Source organism: Orbicella faveolata, unplaced genomic scaffold (assembly GCF_042242905.1).
Source record: "Orbicella faveolata isolate gen_17 unplaced genomic scaffold, um_ofav_v1 contig_34, whole genome shotgun sequence".
NCBI lineage: Eukaryota > Metazoa > Cnidaria > Anthozoa > Scleractinia > Merulinidae > Orbicella > Orbicella faveolata.
The window spans coordinates 4915254-4932534 of record NW_028301563.1 but is presented as its reverse complement, the minus strand read 5'-3'; the positions used below and the strand labels follow the sequence as shown (position 1 = coordinate 4932534).

At 41.6% G+C, this 17281-nt stretch overlaps 1 protein-coding gene across 3 annotated transcripts; it reads right to left on the bottom strand.

Moving 5' to 3' along the window:
* Positions 1–9: 9 nt before the first annotated feature.
* Positions 10–17139, bottom strand: LOC110067958 (uncharacterized). Of its 3 annotated transcripts, none has more exons than XM_089270593.1 (10): positions 17088–17139; positions 16096–16274; positions 14926–14963; positions 11707–14565; positions 10610–10843; positions 8162–9960; positions 7579–7761; positions 4882–6349; positions 3626–3961; positions 10–3024 (listed from the first exon to the last, which is right to left on the bottom strand). In XM_089270593.1, the coding sequence occupies exons 2-10, from the start codon at positions 16110–16112 to the stop codon at positions 2747–2749; spliced, it is 7212 nt and encodes a 2403-aa protein (XP_089126719.1). In that variant the 5' UTR covers positions 16113–16274; positions 17088–17139; the 3' UTR covers positions 10–2746. The 3 variants fall into 3 exon arrangements, with proteins under 3 accessions (XP_089126719.1, XP_089126720.1, XP_089126717.1); XM_089270594.1 differs by lacking the exon at positions 17088–17139 and adding an exon at positions 15346–15513 and having other exon boundaries at positions 16096–16337; XM_089270591.1 differs by lacking the exons at positions 16096–16274; positions 17088–17139 and having other exon boundaries at positions 14926–15339.
* Between the last annotated feature and the right edge of the window lie 142 nt (positions 17140–17281).

The window sequence follows — 17281 nt, the reverse complement described above, 5'->3', positions numbered from 1 at the left end:
CTCCTATGGTTCTTTTTTTGCCTTTTTTATTGTTTGTACAAAAATAATTTGCAAACAAATAACTAACATTGATACTAACATACTCATAATATTGTAAGTAAATGCAGTAGAGCGGTTTTCAATATGAGTGTCCTAAATAGGTTTTTCTTAATCTATCATGTATAGCCTATTATGTATAGCCATTATTCGTAAAGCTTTCGCATAATTCAGTCTTGCACTGTAAGGTTTGAAACTTTATAATAAACTATTCGCACTGCATAAATTAGCTTAAATTATCGATTTAGATATAAGTCAACAGACCACATGAATAATTTGACATTGTCGACTGCAGCGGCCCAGAGGAAATACCAGTTACAGAGGAATCGGTATTGCCAAAAGAATGTCATCAAATTTCTTCCTCCGATCCGTTTGATCCATGTACAGTGAAACCTGTATTAAGCGGACCCCATAAATACTAAGCGGACACCCTCTATTAGTGGACACCAGCCGAATGCCCAAAATTTTCTTCCCACATTTACTGTAAAATAAACCTGCATTCAGCGGACACCTCTGTTAAGCGAACGCGGACACCAATATTAAGGCATTTTGTAGCACAAAACCTGCAATAAGCGGACACTTAAGGACTTTTTACTTCTGAAAGCTCCGCTCATACTCCTTTAACATGTTTCAGCGATGTCATTTTAAAGCTAAGTAGGTTTTGTCAGATTAATGCATTGACTGACTGGACATTGTGTTACGGAATAGTCTTTGATCATACACTGTGTTACACTGAGTTACAAAGGGGTAATAATTAACTATTATTGCACAATATATTAGAACCTGCTCAGAGCGGACACCCTGTATATTAAGCGGACACTAGCTAGTGAGGGTCCGAAGGGTGTCCGCCTAATACAGGTTTCACTGTAGCTGACGGGGAAGCGCGGGAAAACATGTGCGAGCGAGTCACAATTGATTTTGGTTTTACCTCTGATTGGATAAAAAATTGGCGCGAGATTTTTAAGCCAATCGTGTAGCGTAGTGGAGCAAAACTAATTATTTCCCAACACTTGAACGAAAACCGCTCCAACACTAACACTAATCACTACATTCAACAGTCAGCTACAGTACTGATATGATTAAAAATCTCAGAAGACATAATTGTTTTCACTAGTACTTAGCCATTCGTATCAGATGCGTATATATTTATTTGTACCATGCCATAGAAACTACAGCCAATCAGAATACAGGAAAGCCATGGTATACTCGACGGTATTGCATCTAACCTTCCCATCATGAGCCGCGCATGTCACAACGATTATGTTGGCCACTGTATTTTCTATGGCATGGAATAAAATAGTTACGCTCAGCTCATGGTATACCATGCATGGAATATCCCACAAGTCACGTGTATTTTTTTGGTATACACACTGGCCTAAAGGTTTGTGTGTATACCAAGAAAATACAAGTGACTCGTGGGATATTTAACAATTATTCCATGAGCGCGCGTTGGATATGAGATGGTAAATAGCCAACGAGGCCCGTAGGGCCGAGTTGGCTATAACCAATCTCATATCCAACAAGCGCGAATGGAATAATTGTTTTATTAAATTCGGTGCGTTTGTATTCTTGGAAATATAGCTTAATTTTATTGGATTTTAATTTCACAAAACGACCGGAAGTCGATGTGACAAAAACAACAGCAAGTGGGAAATCACATGACATGCGCGCCGTTTATAAAATTAGTTGAATGAAAAATTTGAGAGCGAAGCATAATTTATTTGCCTGGTCAGAGATAATGGAAAACGGTTTGTTGTACGGTGGCGTGCGAAGGAAATGATCAACTGGCGGCTTTAATGGATTTAATCAATGAACTTTTGCAATACGTGTCATCTTTCTTCCTCGCAGACGAGTAAAAACACTTCAACTGAACATTCAGTTCTTCTTTTGACATTTCTTATATCGGTTTCGAAAATTTGGTGCCACCAGGACTAGCAAGCCATTCTGTTCAGGTAAAATTTGTTTTTGTTACATAATCTTCATGAATGCGTAAAATCTCGCCGGTCATATTTTAATTTTGCAACTTTAAGGGAAACTTAACGTATACGTGCCGTTAAATAATCTTATCTCGAGCTTTGTGGCTTTTTTGTTATTACTGGGACGGCATTGTCCATAATTCCCTGTATTTCCTGTGTAGATAGCTCACCAAATGTACTTTTTTTCATCCATTTTTTTTGTCGACGAAACTTCGCTTCACGCGTAAAAGCTCATGCCGAGCGACATTTGCCGCTTTCATTTCCATATAAGGTCAAACGCAGGTATAATGGCTGGTAACCGAGATCCAGTGAACCAATCAGAAAGCTAGAATTGCATTATCCGAGGCTGAGAATTTAATAAACCATGATATACCATGAGAGAGCTTTGCATAACTAGTGCTATGTATAGCTACTGCTTGGCTATCACGAACAATCTTTACAACAACATAATTTACAATTTTTATGCTGAAAATTTTGGTTCTGGTCAGGGACGGCGGAGTGGGGCGGGGGGGCTGTAAAGCCTCCCCACCAATTTCAAGCAAAAAATACATAAAATAATAATTTCACAAATATCTCCAGATCCCCTACAAGTTAGCGCCTCTGGCGCTCATTGTAAGCCCCCCGCCCCCCTTCCACCTCCCCAAATTAAAAATGCGCTCCGCCATCTCTGCTGGTTGGTTACAAATTTTGCTATTAGTTATGGTATTATTAGCCCAAGTTTCCATTTCTTTCCATCAGAACGTAATAAGGTACTCTGGGTAGCACTGACTGTCAGAAAATACAACAAAAATTCCCGGGTTTGCTGTGTTGTCCACCACAGAATCGAACAGAATTTCTGGTCGCGAAGGATCCCTTGAGGGAGGTACAACCAACTTGGGGTCACCATGACAATATCGCCCGACCAGGACCCGGGCGAGGTACATATACCTACCGCCACCAGTACCCTGGAGAGTGTACTTCATTGAATAGGAGGCATCTCTGGCGAAATAAACTCCCTTACCCAGGGCGGTGCCTGTGGAAAGGAATTTTGATGAATGATAAGCACGTTGTTGCCTACATGCAATGGATTTACTTAGACTGTTCACAGCTTCTCTATTATTCAACACACAAAAAAGGAAAAATCGAGTGAAGCTATCGCGATCGCGGAGCACGCGGGGGGGGGGGGGGGGGGGGGAGGGAGGCGAGTGATGCGAGCCTAACGAAGAATAGAGAGACCGTAGACAAAAAGTGGAAAAAAGTGGACTTATCTATCTCGGTCCCCACCCCTAGCCCTGTCAAGTCTCTCGTTTCGCGCTGGTGTCCAGTTCTCTCACGATTCTATCCAAGCGTTTAACGATGGAATAACAATACGGGCTGTGAACAAACTACGAGCTGTAAACAATCTAGATTTATCCACATTTGTGCTGATTAAACAAAATACACAACGGTACAACAGGGTGGTATATATTACACGGCCTGTCAGTGATATCAAGCGAACTCTGATTGGTTAATCAAATGCTCAAAGCTATACAGGCTAATATAGCGAGCCTCGTCGTTTTATAAAAGGAATGGGTTATTGCAAAAACTTGAAAGGAGAATATGATCAGCTCTAAAGTTTATTAGTCTCGGCTTACCATGAGCCACCCCTGAAAAATTCCTGTTAAATCCTTGGGAATTGATTTTTTTCACGTTTCCTGACGCTGTCCCGTGAAACAGAAGTCGTTCATTGTTGCCTCCGTTGTCCTTGTCCATCTTTTGCTTCCTCAGCTGATAGGCCTGGTAAAGCAGTGGATTTTGAATCCTCTTTATACTCGTAATGGCTACAGCGCCTGCAGTCTTTTGAAATTCTTGCAGGACACTCTGGAACTCAGACGAGCGGGACGCCACTCTTACAGTATGCACGGTAACCTCATTTCCGTTCGGCTGTCTTGGCATTGGCGTCCAGTGACTGGGCAAAGAAATTCCTACGACTAAGCAAACGCTTAAATTAGAAACTGCAACGCCGCTGTCGATAAAAGGCTCCCTTCTCTCAGCTCTTAATAAAAACTCAACCCATTTCTAAGCCCCGCTGCTATTCTCATTCTCCGACGCGATATGGATCGTCACACACCCTCTAATTTATGACGCCAACCTTAAAAAAGAACGCCGATTAGACGGTTTCAATCTTTTCGGACCCACATGAAATTTTCCAACACCGCACCGAGCAACAAATAAACAAATAACGTAAGATCCTCCTCCCCTTTAAAAATAAGACCGTCAAAGAGACTTGAATAAAAACTCAGGGCTATAATCACTACTTATATTATTATCGCAATTTTGCGGTATTTGCTAATTTCTAACGTAGCTTCGTATATTGTACTGCCCTAACAATGTCTAAAACACCACCAGCTGCACAAAAAAATTGTTGTCTAGCAACATAATTTAAAATTGGTAAAAACGAACTAGCTGAAACAATTAAATTAACGAATAATTTAAAATTGCCCGCTACGGCAGTATACGATGCCAAAGACGGAAGGTAGTGTCCTTTTAAAAACCACATGAAATTGATCCAGAAAATAAACAGACAACGATCGAAATAGAGCGGTTTTCGGTCGAGTGTCGTAAAACCAATACCAAATTAAAGTAATCGCTCAAGCCAATCACAACGGTCATAGACAATACAGAGAGCCAATCTAAACTAAGTAATGACATGTAGCGGACGCAAAGCGCGCGAAAACGAGTGCGAACAAGTCATGATTGGTTTTGTTCTTACTTCTGATTGGACGAAAAATTAGTGCGAGTTTTTTTTTAAGCCAAACGCAAAGCGTAGTAATTATGTGCAAAACAAATTTCTTTTCGACGCTCAAATGAAAACCGCTCTAAAGAAGCGCCTGCTAACAACATGTCTTACCTTCAGACGGGCCCAGTGCCTTGCGGTTGATAATGATGCGTTCCCCTGACAGACTGCCTATCCCTGTGTTGTTTTTTAAATCCAGTCGAAACTTATCTCCTCGAACATCAACTGTCACGCTCAGACATTGTTTGCTGTACGCCTCCTCGATCTTAGCGTTTTTTGTCGAACTAAAACGCCTGGTTTTGCCATACAGAACATAACACCATTCCACGTGACCGGACAGCAGTTTGGCGTGCTCGCGGGCTCTTGTTCGTTTTAATCTTTCGTTGAGCTCGGGCCAGATCTCCCCGATCACCACTGTTACATCCTTTGCCTCGCCACGAACTTCAATTCGATTCTTCGCAGGTTCGAGTTTGAGCTCAACATCTCGCATTTTCGAATTCTGTATCAGAAGGCTGACTTGCTTATCTGAAAGCTGACTTACGCATTCGTTTGAAATCACTTGACTAGTACAGGCCTCAGAGAACCCTGTCTTCAAAGAATCTAAAGCGCAGCTTACTGCTATTTCATTCGCACCAGTGACGAAGATATGGAGAGTCGACTCGCTTCCTGATGACGTCACTGACGGCCGCTTTTTCTTCTTCTTTTTTCCCAAAACTTTCTTCACTGACTTCGGTTTTGCTGTAGACGCCATTGGCACGCCTACTGGTGAATCTCGTTTTTGAAACTGCATGACGTGTTGATGCTCTTGAGTGAAGGCGCCGAGCATATCTTGCTGATAAATCACAACTCTGACTCGAGAGAAGCTTGAGCAGCTTCCTCTTACGCTTCCTAAAGCTTGGAAGGTCAACTGTGCTGAATCAGCCGCAGTCATGTGGTAAGCGCCTGTTCCGATGGCTGGGATTGCTATGGATCTTAAACCTTTCGAGCTAGCGAGGAGAATACACTTTTCAAGACAGCTCTGGAGATGTTGCTTGTTTGAGGAGTCTGGCACTAGGTGGATGACGTGACGCGCGGGTAAATTCCCGCCCCTTGTCATAACGGCCGATCCTCCGGGTTGCGGTCCCACTCTCCTGCATTCTTGAATCACTTGCTCTCCGCCAGCCTTGGCCACTGCTTTGCTTAGTTCTCCAGCCCCGTACAAGTTCATGTCCTTCCCAATAATGTTGACAATGGCGTCGGCTCTTTCCCTTGTAAGGTTACCTTGAACAACCTCTACTTTTCGCCACCACGTCACTTCGCTGGGGTTTGGGATGGTTCCTCCCAAGCGTGCTTGCAAAGAGTTCATCTCCTGCTGAAATGCGGCAATCAGACTTTGATCTCGATCAAAGACAACAAAGCGAATATCCTTCACGCAAGAATGTGGATTACTGCTGCAAAAGTTGATCACTTCGTCTAACATGATTCTCGACGCCTCATTCTGAGGAAATTGTAAATTTCCAGTTCCAATTACAGGAAAAGCGATGGAGCTTCCTTTGAGTTCAACAACCTTGCACAGAGACTTCCGGACGATGTTCCTCAGTGTCTAGAATCAAGCAAAATAAAGACGTTAATAACAAGTACATTGTAATAAAAGTCTATCTGGAAAATAAGACGGTGACATCTGTCCGTCTGCAGTATAACTGGGCTATAACAAAGCTATACTTCTAAGCCTACGGTCGAGAAAACACTGAAACCTTCGGAGTGACAAAAACTTTATTTACATGCAACTAAAGCAATTGCAATTTTTTAAATACAATATTTATTTGAAAAACACTTAATTTTTAGCGAAACAATGAATTGACATTAATTGCGACAATTAACCACTGTAAAAGGTCTATTCAAACGGCAATATGCTCCATTAGAATCTCGCTTTTAAAATCCAGATTGGTAGCGAGGCCCGACGAACACAACAGACAAAGCTATGAGTAAAAATAGAACTGTAACCAGGATAAGACATATTGGAATAAAAACGTTCTCTGGTTAAAAATATATTAAAAACATAAGCTTTCGGCTATCAGTCTATAGCCTTTAACGAATGAAAAATGTGGCGCGCAAGCGAAAATATATACGAATGGGGTGCGAAAAATTGAGAATAAAAAAAAATTCCATGTAAAGACTGCCCTTGGAACTACATAGGAGAAACCGGAAGATGCTTCCAAACCCGAAAAAAGGAACATCAACGAAACTTGAAGAACTATTCAAATGGCTCTAATGTTGCCAACCATGCGTGGCAAAGCAATCACTCCATTGATCTCGACAATGCTTGTGTCATTGACAAAGACAATTACCGTGTTCGAAAAACACTAGAATCTTGGCACACAGCAAAAACCGTCGACGCGGAAAACAACTCAAAACCGTTGCCTAGGCAATACTCGATTTTATTGTAATCAGGCCTCATTTACATTTTTATCTTCTAGCTTTTTTCACGCTTGTTTTTATTCTCAATTTTTCGCACCCCATTCGTATATATTTTCGCTTGCGCGCCACATTTTTCATTCGTTGAAGGCTATAGACTGATAGCCGAAAGCTTATGTTTTTAATATATTTTTAACCAGAGAACGTTTTTATTCCAATAAAGCTATAAGTGTCGTTTCATTTTGAAAACTTTAGGCCTCGCTATCGAGCGACGTTTTAAAAATAATGTAAGTAACCTGTAGCAAGAAAACTTGCCCACGTTTTCTATGAGTTATGGTCAGGTTGCACGTCGTTGACAACATGGGCTACAGTGGATTAACTGAGAAATGGAAACACAGTTTTTTAATGTATACGAACCCCTTCTCCAACCCCTCCTTTCCACTCTGAACAACGTGTATGGATCACGTGTTGACATGGCAATTTGAATCCAGTGGAAACTCGAATCTCCCCGGCTGGTGGCGCCACTGCTAGCATTCCTGGACCAGCGGAACGCTTTACTGCATTAGCGCATGCTCCTTGAGAACTTACCACTGTATGAACCTAAAAGTTAACAAGAATAGAATGATGTCAATTAGAGGATACATGATCTTACAAAACAACATTGGAGCCTATTGCCATGCACTGGTAATTGGATTTTAGCTACTTGCTAGTCATTTTGATGGAATCGTGTAAGATTTCAAATGCACTCAATCGACGTCCCGCTAAATCTAATGCCCGGCTAGGATTGGGTTCTACGTATGTGCACTAAAACTACCCGGATCTCTGAACCTTACGTCATGTCATCTGCATGGGATTATTTGGGTCCAGTCTCAGGTGTTTGAGCAGGGAACTAGTTACTAGTCACTTGGGCTCAGAAGCCACCAGTAAACTGTGTTGAAAAAATCATTTACACTAACGTACCATCGTTTAGGTAATCTTAATCACATCTACCTACACTTACCTGTTCCTGTGCAATGTTCCCAGTTTTCCATGAGATAGTGTGCCCTTGCGTTGTCACGGAAAATGAAGCCGCATGATTCGATGGAGGTGTCCTAGACTTGTCCTCGACACAGACAATCTCATCATCTTCGCTGTCCGTAGAGTCTGACTCAGCAAATGCTGCTGCTCTTGTTGGCCGCTCTTGTTTGATGTTCGGGAAGATTCTCTCCACTCGAACTACACATTTCTGATCTTTTTCAACTTTTTCCACAAGATCGCCTGCCTTGCCGCTCGAAAAGAATGTGCGAAGCCCCGGCTGCTTTAGTTTCATTTCCTTGGTCACTATCCCATGAACGAGTGTATTTACAGTTTGCCTAGCAAGTGCTAAGCCTCCCTGGTGGCCTGATATGACAAACTTCTTGGCATCTGCTCCATCGAGAATTTTAACATCAAATTTATCCAGTCTCTTTTCTATTGCTGTTAAATCGTCTTCCCGGCATTTCCTTAGATACGTCCTTGCGTCTTTTGACGGGCAGGGAAGTTCTTCTGTCAGTTCCTCCGCGGCATTGTCTTTGAGGAAAGAGTTCAACCGTTTCACTGAGCTAATGACATCTCTTGAGAAGCCACCGACCGACATCTTGCCTGTATCATCTCTCTGGATTGCCACCTTGCCATTTTGAACGATCTCGTCACAAATCTGATTCCATTCAGGCGTTGTTGTTAAAAGGAGATCTCTCTCTTCAATTTCTACCATCGTTTCTGCTGTCAAACTGCTGATAAGATTGGATGCCTTTTTTGCATGGTCAGGTGAAATGCCCAACAACTTGGCAGCTACGCAGTGTGGGTTGGCCTCGTCATTCTCCTGGAGTACAAGTACAGCTTCTATCTGGTTTGCCGCCATTTCGGTTTCTACAGCTTGCAATCCCTCAACTGTACTTAGCACCTTCAAGATACTTTCAGGCATATGCAATTCTTTTTCTGTCATTTTACCTTCCAGTACTTGGTATCGATTTTTGGCACATATCAACTCCTCCTGAGGTCCTTCAAGGTAGATTTCCCTGCTCTCAGCATCGAACTCCACCGTCAATTCCTTGAATTCATCTTGAAGGGTTTGTACGAAGTTTATTTTTCTCAGCAACGTAACTTCTTCCTCTGGGATGCTCGTTATTTTTTCCACCCGATAGCTCTTTTTCTTCTCCAGACGGTACATTTCCACCAGTTTTTCCTGGAGTATTTCATCGTAGAATTCCATCTTGGATTTCAGTGACACAATCCTCAAGTAGAACGTTGAATCATGGGTGATGCTTCTAACGAGTGGAGGATCATCCCCTGGGCAACTGAGAACAGCAGACATGGAACCCGCTTGCAGATTGTTCCTTAGGTCATCTTCTATTCGGACATCCCACTTCATAAACTTGTCGAGAAACGACTGCACGATACCTATGCATAGAGACTGACAAGAATCATCATTTAGTCTTTCAGTGCACCTGATAAGAGCATGTCTGCTTCCCGGATTCCAATCTATCACACCTCCTTCATCCTTCAGCAATGTCGTCAACTGATCTAGATGGGATGATTCGTAGACAAACTCCATTATATAGGGATCTACAGCCAAATGAATTTGCCGCTGTATTTCTTTCTGCATTGACTGCTGGGTTACTTGCTTTCTGTCAAACTTGCCGTGAGTAGGGAAAGAACTCGGTAGATTTACTGGGTCGCTGTTGAAGTCTTCAAGAAACTCGTGGAAAACTGACACTGTCAATTGTCGGCCATCCAAAACGTGTGGGTGCTCTTCCTGCCTTTCTAAGACCCTTTTCATATCTAAAAAAGTAATTTAAGAAAATTAGGTTTTGGATTAATAAGTGAAAGACGCTGTGTCCAATAGGTAACACGACGGACTCTGGAACAAGAGGAGATAGCTTCTCAGCCAGAGGTATAAAAAGGGGTAGCCAACAGTTTTAAGGGACGTTACTTAGTTATAGTTCCCTTCGCATCCTGAAGCTCATATAAAGGCTGCAAAAATTTTAAGGGAATCTTGATAAAAATTCTGGGTGGGGGCAAAATCTCCGATGGCTAGGAGCTCTTCCAAGGGGAGTAGGGACACTCTAAATGGCTTTATGCAATAGAACCGGGATAAGCCTGGCCCTGAAAAATTAAAGTCATCTGTGCGGTTGCGAGGACAGTTAGCTTTGACAAAGTGATAAGGAATATCCCTTAATTACTGTGCTGAATCAATATATATATATATATAGTTATTCAGTATGATGCTTGTATATCGTTTGCAGGTTTAAAATTAGCAATCAAAGAAGTTATAAAGTTGTGGCTACGAATTAATGTGTATATAGCTTGATAGTCTGTCACTGGTCGCTGTACAAGAGCAGACGGCACGTTTCATATAATAAACGTTCGCAGGCATAGCCAAGTTTACTTCAGAGTTTCGTTATCAAATCGTAAACTTTTCACGCTTTACCTTTGGTGTCGTTAAAAACAACAACAGCTTGCCCACTCTTGCTTGTAAAATGAACTTTTTCCACTGCCCCGCCTTGACTGCGAGGACTCTCGAAGTACAACCTCACAAGGTCGTCAGAGGCGCTGGGGGAGAAGCCGCTGACCAGTATACTTGTAGGGGCAGGTTTAGTTTCAATCGTAACTGTGCTTTTGTCCAACGTTCTCTTCTTACATTTCTCTTTCATCTTTGCAATAGCTGTATGACAAGCAGAATATTATGACCATAAATGTCTATTTTTCTCATACGAACTGGTAAAATATAGCTGAACACGTGTGGCTAAAGGAGTGACGCGCCGCCGGGGGCTTATGTGCTGGGTCATTTAAAATTTTCAACGGATAGTTCATTTAAAATAAGTTATGACGCTGTTTGATGTTTATTGCGTTCACGAAGTGTAACGCAATCCTAATCCAGTCTGTTTTAGGACGGATTTGTTCGCCGATTTGGCCCCTACAGCAATGGCAAATTACGTCATGCGTGATGCACGCAGTCACGGATTCGAGGCAAGTGTTCGAAGCCCTCGTCTTCGAGAGTGAATATTTTGTCGGTTGGTCCAAAACATTTTTCTCAAGAAATATTTATCACAAGTGTTGGCGATCTGAAATTGAATTTTGAGTTTCGCAAATACTTAAATAGAATGTCTCACCTGGAAAACATTTTGTCCAGTACAAGTTAAAACTTTATTAAAAACATTTTTACGGGTCGCTGCTGCGGGATATAATTTATTCATCGCTAGTTCAACTTCACATGCGTATCGTTATCTGTCATTCGAACCAACTTTGTCGACCACATTTGCAAAATACACGCGTGAACGAACTACTCTAATCTTTGATTACCACTAGTTTAATTTTAATTGCACAATGTTATACACGGATAACTCTCAAAGCACTGACACAGTTACCTCAAATTAGTTGGGTCCGTCTTGCATTGTCTTCACCTACCATTTTGTAAATTGGGAGGGGAAGTGGTAGAGAAGGCCCTACAAGATCTGTTAGGGGGCTCTTAGTTATATTTCAACCCAATAAAATGATATCAATAATAATAAGATTGTATTCACAAACCTTGTACTTGTGTTGATATGGTAACTAAAGCGTTCCCTTGCTTCATCATGGTGATGTCTTTGACCTCTCCGCCACTTACCACCTCAATAAAGTTGAGCAATCCGTCTTTTGTAGTTCTCTCGCTCAGTCCACTGACCATGAGAACATGTTCATCCAACGTAGCCTTTGCACACGACTGCGTCTCAAGATCATTCTCAGTCTTTCTGCGACTCAACTGGCATTTTGGAAGACTTCTGCTGTTTCTGTTTCTGTCCTCGTTAAATGCTCCTTTTGACGTTTTAAAATCGCCTTGACCGTTTCCTTCATCTGTTAGTGGCAAGAGTGGTCCTGGTAATGCAACTGGTGACTGAGGGTTGTGTGCAGAAAAATGACAGAGGTTAATGCTTTCTTTTTGGGATTTCTTGGTGTTGTCCACAAGAACTCCAGGGTAATCTAAGTAGTTGTCATCCTCATACCCTTCGACCCAGTAGTCTTCTTCTTCTTCTCCTTCTTCTTCTTCTTCTTCTTCTTCCTCCTCCTCCTCATCCTCCTCCTCCTCCTCTTCATCTTCTTCATCAACATCGTCATCATCATCTTCTTCTTCTTCTTCTTCTTCTTCTTCTCCTTCTTCATTCCAACAGTTTATTACTTTTCCATAACCTTCCCAGTAATTAAAGTAGTCGTCGTAAGCATCACCACCATTTGCATCCACTCTTTCTTCAAAGGAATGAATGACACCATCACCACTTGCATATTCCTCTACAAAGCTGTCAGAAGCCACTTCACTATAATCGGTGTCATAGAAACTGGTCTCACTTAGATAAAACGCTTCTTCACTAGTGACTTCAGCAAGGCAGGCAGCCATAACGTGTCTACTAGGATGTGTACCATCGACAAGTCCACTTCCGTTATCAATTCCGTCAAAAGCATCTTGACTATCGGTATACCAAATGCCACCACTGTTATTGTCACAAGCACCACCAGTATCATCACCAGCTTCACTAGTAGTACTATTACTGTCATCTTCAATACGGTAACAAACATCTTTACCATCAGCATGTCTAACGTTACTGCTGACTTCTCCACCACTGTCACAATCATCTTCATAAACAAATTCGATCTCACCACTCACGTCACCACGGTGTCCAAACGTGCCTTTATCATCTGGAGCTCCAATGCTACTACCCCCATGACCACCACGGTCACAAGCATTGCTATCATCAGCAGACCCATCTCTACTACTGGCATGGCCAACACGGTCATCAACATCTTTGACATCGGCATAACCAATGGTACCACTGGTTTGGCCAACATGGGCGCAAACAGCCTTGCTATCACCAAGTCCAACGCTTCCAATGGCATGGAAAACACAGTCAAAAGGAGATTTACCATTAGCAGACCTAGTGCTACCTTTATCGTGGTCATCTCGATAACAAGCCTTTTTACCATCAGTAGGTCCAATGCTAATGTTATCATGGCCAACTCGGTCACAAGTCTTTTTACCATCCGTAGGTCCAAAGCCACTTTTGTCATGGTTAACTCGATCACAAGTCTTTTTACCATCAGCAGGTCCAAAGCCAATTTTGTCATGGCCAGCTCGGTCACAAGCCGTTTTACCTTCAGTAGGTCTAATGCCAATGTTGCCATGGCCAACTCGGTCACAAGCCTTTTTACCATCAGAAGGTCCAATGCCACTTTTGTCGTGGCCAACTCGGTCACAAGTCTTTTTACCATCAGTAGGTCCAATGCCAGTTTTGTCATGGTCAACTCGATGAAAAATCTTTTTACCATCAGAGGGTCCAAAGCCACTTTTGTCATGGTCAACGCGATCACAAGTCATTTTATTATCAGCAGGTCCAATACTAATTTTGTCATGGTCAACTCGGTCACAAGTCGTTTTACCATCAGTAGGTCCAATACCAATTTTGTCACGGTCAACTCGGTCACAAGTCTTTTTACCATGAGTAGGTCTAAACCAACTTTTGTCAAGGTCAACTCGATCACAAGTCATTTTACCATCAGTTGGTCCAAAGCCACTTTTGTCATGGTCAACTCGGTCACAAGTCTTTTGACCATCAGTAGGTCCAATGCCAATTTTGTCATGGTCAACTCGATGAAAAGTCTTTTTACCATCAGTAAATCCAACGCAACTTTTGGCATGGTCAAGTCGGTCACAAGTCATTTTACCATCCGCAGGTCCAATCCCAATGTTTTCATGGTTAACTTGGTCAAAAGCCTTTTTACCATCAGTAGGTCCAGTTCCACTTTTGTCATGGCTAACTCGGTTAGAAATATTTCTAGAATCGGAAGGTCCAATGCCACTTTTGTCATGGCCACCTCCGTCACAAGCGTTTTTACCATCAGCAGTTTCAAGGCAACCACCGACTTTGCCACCATGGTCACTATGAACAAGTCCAGTTCCACCACTAACGTCGCCTCTTTGGTCAGAAGTACTTTTCTCCTCAGCAAGTACAATGTTGCTACGGCCATGGCTAAAACAGTCACATACAACTGAGCCATTTACAGGTCCAATTGCACCATCGATTTGATCAACGGCGTAGTTAGATTCTGCTGAGTTAGTAGAGAAAGAAATGATTACTTCGCTTTCTGTAATGATATCTCCCTTTTTACCATCCATAACAATCTCAGTTATTGCATTGGAGTCGCCTACATTGTCCACTTCCAGGCTTTTAGTCACAGAACAACTGGCACTATTTTTGACTTCATGAACTTGAGCACCGTCCTGTAACACGTTCTTTTCCAATTTCTCGCCGATGTCTACTTCCACATCATCTTGATTCTTACTTGACTGGTAAGATTTCAAATTTTTCTTTTTTTGATCCAAAGGCGTGTTTCTATTCTGCCTCTGGATGGCTTTACCTGCAAACAAAGGAACAACGAGTTAGTCAACTTTTGCTCTCCTTCTTTTAATTGAAACTTTGTTTGTCCCTTCTTGGATTCATGTTATTTTAATTTGGGTAATATACACTTTAACTTAGGTAAATAACCCACATTACTAAACACACGTTCAATGTGTATTCAAATTAAAAATAATTTTGAATCTTCTTTAGCCAAAAATGATTAAATTTCCTTAAATAACTTCACTGATAAGTGTCTATTATATTTAGAACCGCTTCGTTACTAGGGGACACTTCATAAACAGAGGGAAGCTTTCCCTGGCAAGCGCATCCTTGCCTTTCATCCCTTAAATTTTTAATGCAAGATTAGAAATGAACTTACCTTCCTCATTAGGCAATGAATGGTAACTATTTCCTTTACTGCATGAAAACGGAAAACAACAACACATTAGCATATAAACGTACGATAGCCGGCAAGACGAATCGTTCATTCATCAAACCAATCAAAATTAATCGATTGATTCAAAAGAACGTTTCCGAAACTGGGAAGTATTAATATTTATTCATTGGATTATCGAAGTTATCAAAGTATCTAACCGAACTCAAAGTACAAACTCTCTCGCTGAGTGATCATGAATTCGTTTTCGATTTCGTCCGAGTTGAGGGCACTTATAGGGAGAAGTACTTTGTCAGGGGTAAACAGTAGCACGTTGCTGTCTAGCCTTGTAGAGTCAATATATATGTACCCAAGTTACATGATTTTATTTTGAAACTGAGGCCAGCATCACAATGCTATACTCACTTAAGAAAAATCATTGATGGCAATGAGTTTCTCCATTCGTATCAGGTCATAATCCATTTCCGGCTTCCATGACTCACGAAGAACCCAGCTGTATTGGCATGTTCCTGATGATGTTTGCGGTGTTATGGATTGTTTTGTTCGGTCTTGTGAAGTTTTGCTCCCTATAATCTACAGCGTTAAGGTTATAAGCTTGCATGGTTATATTTCTTTCCAAATTAATCAGACCCCGAATATTCATTGAGGGAGGACAATTTCAATGTGCATGAATCAGCCAGGCGCGTGAAAGGTTTAGGTGCTGCGTGCGGTTCCGCGGCTAAAACATTCAAACCAAAATTTTGACAATATAAAGCAGAACTCTTTTCAGCCCTGTTGGCAAGGTCTGTGAAAGGTGAAATGAGAGTTAGAATCTTACGGCCATAGAAGCGGCCGACAAGACATTGTAAACGCCGCCATAGTGTTGTGAATTTGCATCACTAACCTCTGCATCATCGAACTACGGTACTTTAATGAACTACAACATTGCTGAGTTTACAAACGATTACTATTGTTTTAGTCGATATCCTGTATCGTACATATATACATCCATCTCATGCGAGATTGATGTTAAGTATATAAAATGCATAACAAAATTTAGATTTTGCCGTTTGTCCGAATCGTCGTATTGAAACCTCTAAATCAAATCCCCTATAACTGAAACAGCTTCGTAGATTAACTGAGCAGAGAATAAACCAGTCATATAATCGATCTTACCTGCTGTTAGCTCCCATGAAACTGAACAGAAGTAGCTAAGGTCTATAGATCCGTTGTTTAGTCGTTTCTTGCTTCACTTCCGCCGCAGAGTCTGTATGATGACGGTCCAGATCTCTCCGTCATTTTCACTTTCGTAACCCACTCCGGGAAAGTCCCATGCATCTTTATTATTTGAGTCCCTACTAGGAGAAGGAGAGTCCCAACTATCGAGAATTGAATCGAATCGAAAACAAATGGAAAAAGAACGTCGTTTGTTGAGCTTTCATTTCATATGTTGTCATCGTTTTATTTATTTATTTTTTTTTGCTCATGTCGCTCTTTGTCCTCCTTCTGAATCATGTCCCCAGAAAGACATCCGGATTTCCAAGAATTCCAGTCAAGTGGCATACTGCGCTCTTTCGCTCATTCGCTACATGTGCATATTTTCAGTGAATATTTTCAGTGAATATTTTTAGTCATCATCAACGAACTCAAAAGCCAGCTGAAAAGCCAGCACATCTAGTGAACTCAGAGTTAAATAATTGAATACTGATTATGCTAATTTTCCTACATGCTATTAACTCCCATCAGGCGCGTGAAACAAATCAGCTTTTGTTGAGTTATTTCCGTTGAACTGTGCGGGGGAAGTCCCTCTTTTATTGCATTTCTGAGAAAAAAAACTCAAGCTTCCTCAGAATTTCTAGTTACGGCCAGAGAGTCAAGGAAACTCGGGTTGTTTACCATTTACCCCAAAATTCCGGAAATTTCGATCAGAATGTAAATAATGAAACAATTTCGCCTCGAAAGACCGGGAAATTTCCGAAATAAACGGGACGTCTTAAAAGGTAGTCCAAAATTTCCATCGAAATATCCAGATGGAAAATGTGCTTGCCATTTGCGAATCTTTACCAATTCCACCCGCCATCTTGGAATTATGACCAGATCGAACCTGGGTTCTCTCGGTAAATTGCGGGTTGTGCGGACAGAGCTTACTACCAGGGAGTTTTGCTTACCATTTGCACAAACCGTTGACGAACCTCCTCGTGATGCAGAATTTTTAATGGCGAAAAGCCGAACAACAAGCGTAATACTGAAAGTGAAAAGGTCAGAAGTACTTAACCTAACTCAAAACCTTACTCAGAACGTCTTAATTTGTTTTTTTTTTTCCTTCTAACATAAAGGTTAAAGTTTTCCTAAAAGCTGCCAT

Excerpts from the sequence above, each read along its gene's own strand:
- LOC110067958 (XM_089270591.1), bottom strand. The coding sequence starts at position 15,034 with ATGAACGATTCGTCTTGCCGGCTATCGTACGTTTATATGCTAATGTGT. Across the intron at positions 10,844-11,706 it reads CATATCAACACAAGTACAAG|CTATTGCAAAGATGAAAGAG; the intron begins GTTTGTGAATAC and ends CTTGTCATACAG. Across the intron at positions 9,961-10,609 it reads TGTTTTTAACGACACCAAAG|ATATGAAAAGGGTCTTAGAA; the intron begins GTAAAGCGTGAA and ends TTACTTTTTTAG.